Here is a 12,512-nt window from a genome sequence, read left to right on the forward strand (position 1 = left end):
TGAGTTTATAATGTTTACAGTACACTTCTTAAGCAAGCTACCTTGTTATGTATACACTGTGTTTCAAAACTCTGTACACTTTTCATTTGACACATTTACCTTAATTTTAACCATTGGTAAAACATTTTCAATAATGTTCTAAAACATAATTACACTACTTGTGTAACACCACTACTTTTATTAGGCTTATATATGTATTATACAGCTAATAGCCTACTACTACTAATAATAATTATAATAAAAATTAAATATTAAAGTAAAATAATCTCACTTTTATGCGGGCCACACGGCCACTCAAATCATTCGGTGTTCCCTTTTGGCAAATGATAGCATAATGCAAAAGGATGAAATACACAAGAGAAGGACTGAAACAACGAAATCACAAAAAGGAAGCAACATCAGTTTCACATGTGAGATTGAGCTCAACCCACAGCTGCATGTATCAGATCAGCCTACCACACGCTCATTAGAACACGCGACGTGCGCTGCTTACCTCTCATCTCACGCCCCAGACCACCATGGATGAACTCGGTGAGTTGTTCGACCTTCTGTGTCCTTTTAACACTAAAGTCTTAATCAGCATAGAGTCTCTATAGATACATATCTGCTGTTTAAACCCTTGAAGAATATTCAAGATGTTAATCATTTGAACAAAATAAGGATTATAAAAGTGGCAAAAATTGCAATCCACAAGACAAAACAATAACAGAATTTACACAAATGAACTGAAACGAAATTAACTGAATTTACATAAATACAGATTTCAAAAGTTTACATACTTTACAAGTAGAATCTTAATACTGTATGTTGTTGGTGATCAACGACTGTTTTTCTGTGTCCGTATTTTGTCTTGAGCAGTTAAATTGCCCACTGTTCTTCAGAAAAATCCTCCAGCTCCTGCATTCTTTGGTTTTCCAGCATCTTCTGAATCTGCCAAATTAAACAGGATCCTGATGGGATTTTTTTTTATTTTTAGTTCTGCCCTTCAGAAGCTACATGTAGATAAAATATCTACATGTTTCCCAGAAGACAAAATAAGTACAATTTACCCCAATCATCCAATTCAAAAAGTTTACGTCCCCCAGCTCTTAATGCATTGTGTTGCCTCCTTGAGCATCAGTGAATGTTTTTGGAATAGATGTGTATATTTATATCTATTTAAATCAGACCATTCTGGGAGAGAGTGAGAAATGTTGTCATACGGAAAAAACAAATATTATATATATATATATATATATATATATATACACTATAAATATTCTTTACTGGTAGCATTTTGGTAATACTGAGGATTTATAATTTATTTTTTCCTCCCTGTGAGAGTGTTGTGAAGTCCTGTCACCATTAGTAATAAAATTATGCTCTTGCTTCCATTTTTCTTGGTATTCTTACAGAAGTTAGTCAGACCGCCCATTTCTATAATAAGTGGCTTTTTCTGTCAGCAAAAAATTGTTGCAAAAGTTTGAAATTCATGTGTTTTTTTATGTTCTGTGCTCTGCATCCGTTGCGATGACAATGATGTGCCTTTTCACTTCCTCAGGAAATGACACGAATTGCTAACGTACAGTGGCTTCACCTTCAGTGCAGTAGTTTTTTTTTCTCTCTTAGTAGGCTATGTGTGAAAGTTTGAGTTCAGTGTCACTGATTTCAGTGTCACTGCATGATTTTCATAGATTTTGGTATTTCAGACATGCTTCTAGAGCAGCTGGCTCAGAACTCCACCCAGACTTCAAATGTTCCTGTACCCATTCCACCAAAAACGCTTTTACTGGAAGCTTCCGTTAAAAGCAACAACACAACTCAGCTTGAACTAGTAATTACTTTTCATGCAATTCATTTTCATTTACAAGTTGTACTGAAACTAGAATTTGAAAAACATTACAGTTTCGGAAACATTCCTAAACATAGATTTAAAAGTTTGGTGTCAGTAAGATTAGTCTCTTCTGCTCACCAAGACTGCATTATTTGATCAAAAATACAGTAAAAACAGTAATATTATTATACATTTAAAATAACTGGTTTATATTTTCTTAAATGTAATTTGTGCCTGTGATGGCAAAGCATTTTCAGCATCATTTCTTGTGTCACATGATCCTTCAGAAATCATTCTAATATGCTAATGTGGTGCTCAAGTAAGATTTCTTATTATTATCAATTTTAAAAACAGTTGTGCTGCTAAATTTAAATTAAAATAATTTTTTTCTCTATAGATTCTTTGAAGAACAAAAAGTTCAAACATTTATAAACATTATAAATGTTTTTACTTTGATCAATTCAATGCATCCTTGCGAAATAAAAGTATGACTATTATTTTTAAATAAAATCTTACTGACCACTAAATTTTAAACAGTAGTGTAGTTATTTGTCTTCAATAGCTAATAAATATATATTTAGCCCCAAACTGATTCATTCTAATGCTTTTTTCCTATCGCCACAGACTGAATCCTCAGGTCTTGTTGCTGGTCCAGGAAAGACATTTGATAATGCCTACAGGTACATCTTTTTGCAAAATATGGAGTACAAATATCTGTTGTATGTATCTTATTTGTGAGATCATATTTTGGCATGTGCGGTGTCCTTTGAGGTTCAGCTGTACAATAATGTTTTTCTAGCATACTTCAAGTCCCTGTGAAGGCAGGAGTGATGAGTCCCGGCACTGCTACACGAGAGCTAGACTCCATCATGAATGAGCTGCTAGGACTCGGTCTGGAGGTGAGGGAAACATGAGGTTGACATCGGTTTACCTTTCATGCATCAACTACTTGCATTTTACCGCCATTGCACATAATGAGTAGTACCAGAAGAGGGCAGTATAAGTATATTAATGCTCCTAATTCATGGCTACTGAAATCAATGGTTTGAAATGGACCACATATACTTTATTTTATAGGTTTCAGAACCAATTCCTACATCAAGCCCTCCTCCAGTGGCTTGCGAGTCAGTAAAGGACAAAATAACTGAGGAAACTAAAGAAAGTGATAGTGGAAGTCAGGAAGAGGATAAGAAACCACAGCATCCTCCCCTGTCAGAGAAAGTATCCAAGAGTGTGGATGCTATAGACGACTTGCTGGGTTCTCTCAGCTCGGACATGGAGAAAATGGGGGTCCGCACAGCTGCCAAAGGCCATTGTGCTTCTTGTGGCAAGTGTATAGCTGGGAAGGTACTAGCAAGAAACAGACAACACATTTGTTATGATAATGTCTTGTTCTCTGCAAATCTGGTGAGTTTTCTGAATGAACAAATTTGTCATCATATCTCACAATTTTACTGTCTATGTTCTTCTACCCGTGCAGATGATCACAGCTTTGGGTCAGGTGTGGCACCCAGAACACTTTGTGTGTACGACTTGCAGGGAAGAACTTGGCACCAGTGGTTACTTTGAGAGAGACGGGAAGCCGTACTGTGAAAAAGACTACCAGAACCTCTTCTCCCCTCGCTGCAATTACTGCAAGGGTCCTATTACACAGGTGACCTGCCATACCCGTGTGTATTTACCCTCTGAATGCTCAGAGTTAGTTTTCTCAGGCATTTAAAATGAACATTTGTTACATTTGCATTGCATTCTATAAAACATTAGAGTATTCTCTTTATTTTTTGCTCTATATTAATATATATATATATATATATGTATATATATATATATATATATATATATTATTGCATACTGTATAATATAACTTATTATATGTATAACTAAAATTTTAAATATGAAATATATACTATTATTATTAAATACGTAAAATGTAATTTACAAAAAATATACAAATATAAAATCTAATATTTAAAATCTATAACACAAAATGTAATATATATACATATATATACTGTATACATATTATAATTATTATAGGCCTATATAATATACATTTAGATTATATTTTAAACATTACATTTTACATTTTTGTATATCTATAAATTATATTTGTATTTATTTAATAATAATTTCATTTATTTAAAATTTGTATATACAAATATTTGGAATGACATTTTCAAGTCTTTCACTTCACAAACAAGTGAACTTCTTCCAGCCAATGAAGCAGGTGGTAAATTAGTGTGTTTTGCACAGAACATTCTAACAGCGATGGATCAAACATGGCACCCAGAACATTTTTTCTGCTCCCACTGTGGGGATCTATTTGGACCTGATGGTGAGACAACTGGAAATTCACCAATTAAACTGACAATTAGCAGTCAATTTTGACAAGTCAGCAGATCTGGTCATCATTTGAAAAATGATCTTTTGAATTTAATACATTTGTCTTTGTCTGCAGGGTTTATGGAGAGAGATGGTAAACCATATTGCTCTAGAGATTTCTACCGCCTCTTTGCACCCAAATGCTCCGGCTGTGGAGAGCCAGTGAAGGATAACTATCTGTCCGCAGCCAATGGAACCTGGCACCCCGACTGCTTTGTATGTGCGGTGAGTGAATTAGTGGCGTTGAAGACTGGAATGCAATACAGTCATGTGACTTACTCGTAATTATTAAGGAATATGGAGCCAGTCAGTCTGTGCTATTGTGGTGAGCTTCATAGGTGAATTCTTCACCTGCTCAATCATTCTTCTTCTTCATTATAGTTATCTTTAATACCCTCTTTCTGCATCTCTCTCCAGGACTGTCTGAAGCCTTTTACAGACGGTTGCTTTCTTGAGTTGAACGGTCGGCCCCTCTGTTCCCTGCACTATCACTCTAGACAGGGCACTCTGTGCGGGACCTGCGGAGAGCCCATCTCAGGTCGCTGCATCTCTGCTCTGGACCGCAAGTTTCACCCCGACCACTTTGTGTGTGCGTTTTGCCTTCGGCAGCTGAGTCAGGGGGTGTTTAAGGAGCAGGGAGGAAAGCCATATTGTTCAGTATGCCACACAAAACTCTTTGTGTGAAAGAGGTGACTTTCCTCAAGGAAAATTAAGGTTTTTAAACAGTGGTTAAAACTTTTTGACTCTAAGGCCTCCATTGTCCAACACAAGATTTAAAAGCCACACCCACAGTCTAAGTTTTGTATTTGGTATTCTGCTGTATGAAAAAGCTACTTGTTTTTGAACTTTTTTTAATAAACACAAACAGGGAATATTGATATATTAAATGAATTAACCTCAATTAAAGACCTGAATTAAAGACCTGCAATTTCTTCAATAAAAAAAATAATTAGTGAGGAAAAAATATGATTTCAGTTGACATTTAAATTATTTTAATAGTTTATTAATAATGTATTATTTTAATTACTTTTAAGACATCCTGCAGTGGGCCCTCTATCAGGCCCCGGCTCCTTTTTTTGTATTTTGCAATTGGATTGTATAAATGCCATGTAACGGGTGACACACTTTATACACTGTAAAAAAAAAGTTGCTGCCTTATAAATTTTTAAGTACAATCAACTTGAATGTTCAAGTCACGTCAACTTAGTCACTTAAATTACATTAAACTGACTTAAAAAATGTGTTGAATCTTGTATAACGGTATTAAAGTTAAAGCAATGTAAAAAACATATATTGTCATAACTTATTGATTATATAATTTTTTTTTTTACAGTGTAGAATGTAAATGGGAAATTTAAAATGTTTGGTCAGAATTATTTAGGTTATACTAACCTGAGCTTGCAGTGTATTTTTATTTTAGGCCCTGACAAGCCTAAAACAATAGCTTTTTTTCCGTCATCAAACCTGCTCAACCCAAAATTCACCAAAACTACCCTCTAATGTCTGGTAGTTGACAAAGTTACTTAGTAGAATGTCTAAAGTAGACCATGGAAATAAACTGTAACCATATTATTTTCAAATGAAGTAAACTACAGCAATATGTTCATTATATTATTAAGAAATTGTACTCTTTGCTATATTTTCTTATAAAAAAACTATTGTGATACAACATCATTATTCAATTTTATCATCACATCAACCAAGCTATTTTAATACATGTTGAACAAAATAAAATTTAAAGACAAAGATCTTCTTCAACCTGACTATGACATGAACTTAATTTTGCCCTTTTGATTATTTTAGTCATTTTAAGGAGATTGTAAAGGCTATAATGTACTATTATTTCATTAAGGTTTCAATGACTAAACATACTTCAATTAATAACATACATGTTTTCATAGCCCATGCATTACAGTGACACCATGGGGACATTTTCTGTAAACATTAAAAAGGGTTAGAATAACACCGGCCATCATTTTCTTGCTTTAATACACATGGATTATAGAGAAGCCTGTTTATTTTGTTGTGCGCATGCAAGATCACATGAGGGAACATCCCTATAAATATTGCTCAAGATCCCTTCATTTGTCAGTTCACTGCACTGTTACTCAAGGTTCAGATGGGCAGTAACTTAAGGAACAGCGTTCTCATCTTCAAAGAATGCTCTTTGATGGTAAGAAATGACAGCTGCTTTCTGGGAGGATGGGTCAAAGATCAAGATGTTTATCACACCATAACAGTCACAAACAGTCATGAACTGCAAGAACCTCCCATGGTGAGTGGACAAACACTCGTGCAGCATGTGATGGCGAACTTTATATTTTAATGTGGTGACTTGATCTAACAGTCACTTACCATAAATGGCATTAATTCAGACACTATTGCGATACTATTAACTGACCAACTGTACAAGAAAGCAGTCCTCTCATACAGTATATGAAAATCCCCTATGAGAACCCCTTCCTAAAATGATTTTGTATTAAGTTTACAGTGTCAATATCAAAATATAAAATAAAAACAATTCAAGTCACACTTTTTGTATAGCATTTCATGATAAATATCATAAAACTAAATGCTACTTGGTCTTTATTTCTTACCAAATGATTTTATATTTAGTTTTCTATCAAATTTTGAGTGCTGAGGGTTTGAAAAAGCCCTGAAGTATCTTTCTCATAAATCAAATGGGAGAGAAAGAGAGAGAGAATGAAGGGAAGAGGATCGGAGTGCAGTGGCTGGGAAAACGTGTATGTGTTGAGTTTATAAATCAAGTAGTCATCACTCCATTTGCACTCTCTTTCCTGGTTTGGGAAGACTGAATTCAAATATGTTGCTGTTACAAAACAACAGAAGCTGATTTTTCTTTCTCTTTCGCTGCTCCTTCTCTATTACTGTTCTATTGCTGAATGATTGCTAATATAGAGCTTCCTAAAAAGGGTGTATGTCTGGAACCATACTGTAAACCCTGACACTCAACATTTTAATTAAACAAATTAGTTCAATCAAATGAATTTTTATGAGTATTTACAACTTTCTTTTTCTTACGAGTTCACAAAACCGACACTTTAAGTAATCTGAATTGTTTCAGTGTTTTGATTTTTGAACGTCATTTTTTTCATACTGGGCTGGGATTTCTATTTTCCAGCATGCTTTGCCATGCACTCGAAATGGAGAGTAGATGCTAAAATTAAGTGTTATATGTTTTTTTGTGCGCAATTAACTACCATCATGGTGACAAGTGGAGCATGAGCTTAGTTTGAAAACAATTAAATGTTAAATGTTTAATATTGTCATACTTATTCAGCAATTGCTATGCTATGCTAATGTTATCAAAGCATTGTGTTACAGTACAATTAGCAAGTTAGTATTTACTAAAATAGCAACTGTAGTTAGCTAGCCAAAAATTTTTTAACTAAAATATTTAAGTTGAGATTGCATGATAATTTTAGTTAAAAAGTACGGTCTTAAAAGTATGAATTAGCTTACTCAAACATTTCAAGTTCAGCAATTAAAATGTACGAGTACAAAATAAAAATCTCTAAAAAATTTGATGTAACTTGTTTTCTAAAATTTTTTGAGTTTTCCCTACTTATTCAGGTTTACAGTGTGGGCATTTTCATGTGGTTGCTAAGATGTTAGACTTCTAAAAATTGTTGGTACGCAGATGTACATTTTTACAGATAGGATAGAGCGACTACACATATTGAATTCATATTGAATCAGTGAATTAACTGCATGCTATGATCAGTTCAGTTTAATTCGCCAAAGAATCCGGTTCATTGAAAAGAATCAGATCAATAGAATAAGTCGCAAATTACACATCACTATCGGGTCGCTGAGCAGGTCTCGATTTTCTTTGTGAGTGAGTCATGGGATAAGTTATTCAAATAATCAATTTAAAAAAATGCTGATTCATTCAGAAATAAAACAAGTGATTGTGTTTATAGGCTACTGTAAGTGAGTCATTGATTCATTTACTCAACCAATTCATTTAAAACCTCATTCATTCAGGAATGAAACTGCTTTGTTTAAAACTATTTGTATTTGACAGACAAAGTAAATGGCAATTTTGTATATAAAATGTAAACTATTTGATATTAACCTCTTGTATTGAACTGTTTTCTAAAAGCAACAACCATCCAACTTATATCGAAATTAGCGAATTATTGGGGGCAATGGTGTTTAGTATACTTGTAAAACCATAGGGAATGAAACAGGAGTACTGAAACTCGTTAAAGCGGCATGAATAAAAGGCCTGTCAATAAGTGCTGGTGTGGCAGGAGTCAGGTGACATTTACAGCTGTAGGGCTGAAAGAGGCCGGTGGGTGAATTGGCCCGTGGATCCATAGGGGAGGGTAAATGGAGGGGAGTCGCACTGAAACTCTAGCCTCACCTGAACCAGACCTTGGCCTCTCTATCACCCCACCGATCCACAAAGCCACGGCATGGGTCACAGAGCACCGTAAATACTGACCAACCTGGCAACTCTGAGACCGCACTCCCATAATAAACAATGAAGCCAATAAGTGTCCAGTATGTCACTGCCAGACAAGCCACTGAGTGTGTAACCCCATGAACAAAACCGCATTCAGGGGGCTCAGGCTCCCTATAAGGACTGGTAAGATGAATGTGGACTGCTGGAGGCCAAAATGATTAACTGTATGAAATACTTAATAAAACCAATGTCAAATGTAACTTAATCTATTTATGGAGCAAATGTGAAATGCAGGAGTGTCAGCAAAGCGGTGTTTTATTGATTTATTTACCATGTCTTCAATCACCACCAAACTTCTTAACATTTATTTTTATCCAATCCAGATGGGTGCCAGTGCAAATATTAGAGAGGCCACAACTACCCCCCCCCCCCCCCCCCCCCAAGAAGTGACAAACCCTTGATTTTAGAAATTTCTTAGGCTTGTAAAATTTCTTGTAAAACTTTTTTTTTTTTGCTGCCAAACATTTTTTTTAAATCTTAAACTACACTTGCATTCATAAGAAAAACTGAACATTAATAATAATTAGGTTGTTATAATTAACATATAGACAGTGACTGAATGGATAAAAAAAATCATGTTTCTTGAATTATTTTCAAAAGTTTGTGTCATGAAAAACAAAAACAAAACTATTTTTATTTATATATTTTTAATATGTATATTTAAATGTATGTGTTTTTTAAATGTAAAAATCCAAATAAAAATCAAATATCTGAGGGGGAATGTGCTTCCTCTTACACCTCATACAGGAAAAAATCAATGAGAATTATTGACCCCTGACAAAATCTGTGACCCTTAGTCACTCGTTGAAGCTTTTTCATTTCTTTGGCAAATCCTGAATTACTTCCTCCAAAGAATACAATGAAACACACTTTTCACCGAATTTGTAATAATGTTTTTAAATAAAAGGTTAAAAAGCTAGGTAAGGCAAAACTGTGTATTGATCTGTGTATTGAAGTAACAGCCTCTGACTGAGAGGTTTTTCAATGAAGACAAGAAGTGACAGCTTCAACACCCCCTAATTGCTTCCTGGTGACACAGGGTCCATATATTAATTAGAAAAGCTCATTCAAAGCCAGAGGAAAAGGGCTGCATTCCCCTCACCATTACCTGTATTTGGTTTGGCCCACAGCCAGCCTAGCGCAGGTATCATATCAAATTAATGACTAACTCCTCTGTACCAATGACTTCCTGTAGTGCTTAGCAGAGGCTTCCCGTGCCAGGCGACTACTTTTTTCGTCTTTATCATTTGATCTGTGGTTTCACGCTCTCTTTCCTTCAGCTTCTGAGTTTTGGCCTCTAATTCCCTCACTTATAGCAAGCAGGGAAGCAGGTTTAAATGGAAAGCAACAAACTCTTTGAATTTGAACTCTTCTTTTGCTTCCGTAATTCCTGCTCACAAGCGACAGCAGCTGGTATAATGACTGTTTTCAAACAGGTTCTCCATTGTTCAGACATTCAGATAGGCCTCCCCGAAACTGACACCATTGGAGTCAGTGTTTTCAAGGATGCTCAAGAGAAAATGTTTTACACACTAAACTTTTAAGATAATTCTAAAAGGTGTATAATTTTAGATTTGAGGCTTAAAGGGGTGGTATAATGCCCTTTTCACAAGATGTAAAATAAGTCTTTGATGTCCCCAGAGTGTGTATGTGAAGTTTTAGCTCAAAATACCCCACAGATATTTGTATAGCTTGTTAAAATTGTCACTTTTTGAGGGTGCTCCTTTAAATGCAAACCAGCTGCTGCTCCCGGCACAGGGGGCGGTGCTTCAACAGCTTGTGTCCTTTTACCTCACACAGACACGCGCTGAAAATTTAAGAACTTTTAGCCTTTTATGTTAAAACCGGAGTCAGACAATGAGAGAGACTCAAGAAGTGACAACATGTAGAATGCAACAGGACATTTCTGAATGGTAAGTTGATGAATTTATGTAGCTTATGTTTCTTCTAGTCATCGATTAGCATATTGTGTCATAATAATCTATAAATCGCATTCCCGGGGGTGGAGTTTATGTAAATTTTAGGGTTTGTGATGTCACTAACCCGGGAGAAAGCTTAAGTAGTCCCTACCAGCCATTTGTTGTAGTCCTTAAAAAGCAATTTCTTTAAAAGAAAATGTGACCCTTTGAGCGTTGTAACTTTGCAGATGTTGTTTATGCTTAAACAGCAACATTACACACTAACTAAAGTTAGAAAAGTGAAATCATAATCAACCACCCCTTTAATATTAAAGAAATATATCCCTTTTCTAATGGTGGGCTCTGTGAAATGCAACAAAGACTTACTAGAGTAGCAAGCGTGCAGTAAGTCACCAACAGAACTTGAAAAGAAAAACAAAACTCTCCCTCATAAACAGAAAAGCAACTATGGAGATGACGGAGATCCGAGGCAACCTGGGAGAGCTTCAAATCAACTTCAGACCTCAATCCTCCCACACACTAAATCCTCCTCTCTCATCTCTCCTCTCATTTCCCTCTTATCTGATACTCCTCCCCTGAACCTGAAAAGTGCAGCAGCAGCATCATCATCAAGGCCTGATTTACTGTGTTGCAGAGGTTGCTGAGGGCGGTCATTTCCACACACTGCTGACCCGCTGAGAGCTGTGGAAGTGTGAAGGCTGTGACAGAGAGCTCTCCTGGGTGAAACTTGCTTCGCCGCTGATGGGAAAACAAATGCTGACATTCGTCATCTTTACGGCCCAGTCTCACACACTAAATTTGATGCACTCCTCTTGGAGGGCAAAACCGATTTAGAGTTCGTTGTGTAAAAGTACATTGTTCAAATAAAAAATGTACTTCCTACAGTCACAACGTAGGCCTATAGTCATGTATTTAAAAAGTTACATTTTTAATAAATAATATAGCAAAATAAATAGGTTTCAAGCTTATCTTAATTGGTTTATTAAACAAATTAAACTCAAGTGTCCTTTTACGGTTAAAACACAATAAACTAAATTACACAATAACACCATGCACTCATTTACAGGTAGTGAAGGCTTTTTTAAATAAAAACTTTTTGTTATACTGGTTAAAACTCTTTTCACATCATGTTAGCAATCAATAATAGAAGTGGTCTAAATATTAAAATATGTACATTATCTTCTGTGGAAGTCTCAGGACCAAAAAATTTAGTCCAATCATTGCATTCGGTTCGAATGTCATAAACATAATTTAGAGACAGCAACCCATGAAGGTCTATTCTGAGCTGTTCACATCCTCAGACTCAGAAAGAATTATGTGTTCAATCAACATCGAAATTAAACTGCAGCAGTCAGGTGCAGGGGCGTGTCTAGAAGGGGGGCACGGGGTGGCACTGGCCCCCCCTGGAATATGATTGGCCCCCCCTGGTGCCCCCCCAACATCATTGGGCTAGATTTACTGTCAACCTGACAATGCCCAACGCTATTGGATCAGAGCGCTGTCAATCACTGCTTGATTTGCGATTCGCAAAGCGCAATCACAGGTCTGCGTTTTTCAAACAGTAGGAGAGAGAGAGAGACACCTCGACACGTCACTGTTTATGGTATACACTCTCAATTACAGTATATATTTTGAAATATCGCACCATATGTTAGTCTGATTACTTTCATGTGTGACTGATCAAGCCAGTAAAGTTAGATTAGCTAACGTAACTTCGGCAGATGACTTTTCAGTGTTATTCCGCGGCAGCGCGTCTATATAAATATAAAATAGATACATGGGTCATTCCTGGTATGCGGTGACTTTCCTGTCCCAATGATTTATTTACTCATATTTTCTCTAGTCACATATAAATAGTCACATATTTATAATAAATGGCTTAAATTATAGATTTAAGTATTCTTTA

General features: G+C 35.7%; 1 protein-coding gene across 1 annotated transcript; it reads left to right on the forward strand.

Annotated features, from left to right (window-relative positions):
• The first annotated feature begins 391 nt into the window (after positions 1 to 391).
• On the forward strand, positions 392 to 5,953 carry lpxn (leupaxin). Its single transcript, XM_077224331.1, has 9 exons — positions 392 to 531; positions 1,689 to 1,813; positions 2,438 to 2,493; positions 2,613 to 2,712; positions 2,891 to 3,160; positions 3,294 to 3,467; positions 4,067 to 4,148; positions 4,272 to 4,420; positions 4,613 to 5,953. Exons 1-9 carry the CDS (start codon positions 519 to 521, stop codon positions 4,877 to 4,879), a joined length of 1,236 nt encoding a protein of 411 aa, XP_077080446.1. The 5' UTR covers positions 392 to 518; the 3' UTR covers positions 4,880 to 5,953.
• The last annotated feature ends 6,559 nt before the right edge of the window (positions 5,954 to 12,512 follow it).

This window comes from Siphateles boraxobius, unplaced genomic scaffold (assembly GCF_051911475.1).
Source record: "Siphateles boraxobius isolate OS27281-9 unplaced genomic scaffold, OSU_SipBor_1 9, whole genome shotgun sequence".
Classification (NCBI taxonomy): domain Eukaryota; kingdom Metazoa; phylum Chordata; class Actinopteri; order Cypriniformes; family Leuciscidae; genus Siphateles; species Siphateles boraxobius.

What these genes read in the sequence shown, in the direction of transcription:
- lpxn (XM_077224331.1), top strand. An exon ending in TGCTAGGACTCGGTCTGGAG is followed by an intron (nt 2,713 to 2,890) that starts GTGAGGGAAACA and finishes TTTATTTTATAG; the next exon opens with GTTTCAGAACCAATTCCTAC. An exon ending in GGATCTATTTGGACCTGATG is followed by an intron (nt 4,149 to 4,271) that starts GTGAGACAACTG and finishes CTTTGTCTGCAG; the next exon opens with GGTTTATGGAGAGAGATGGT.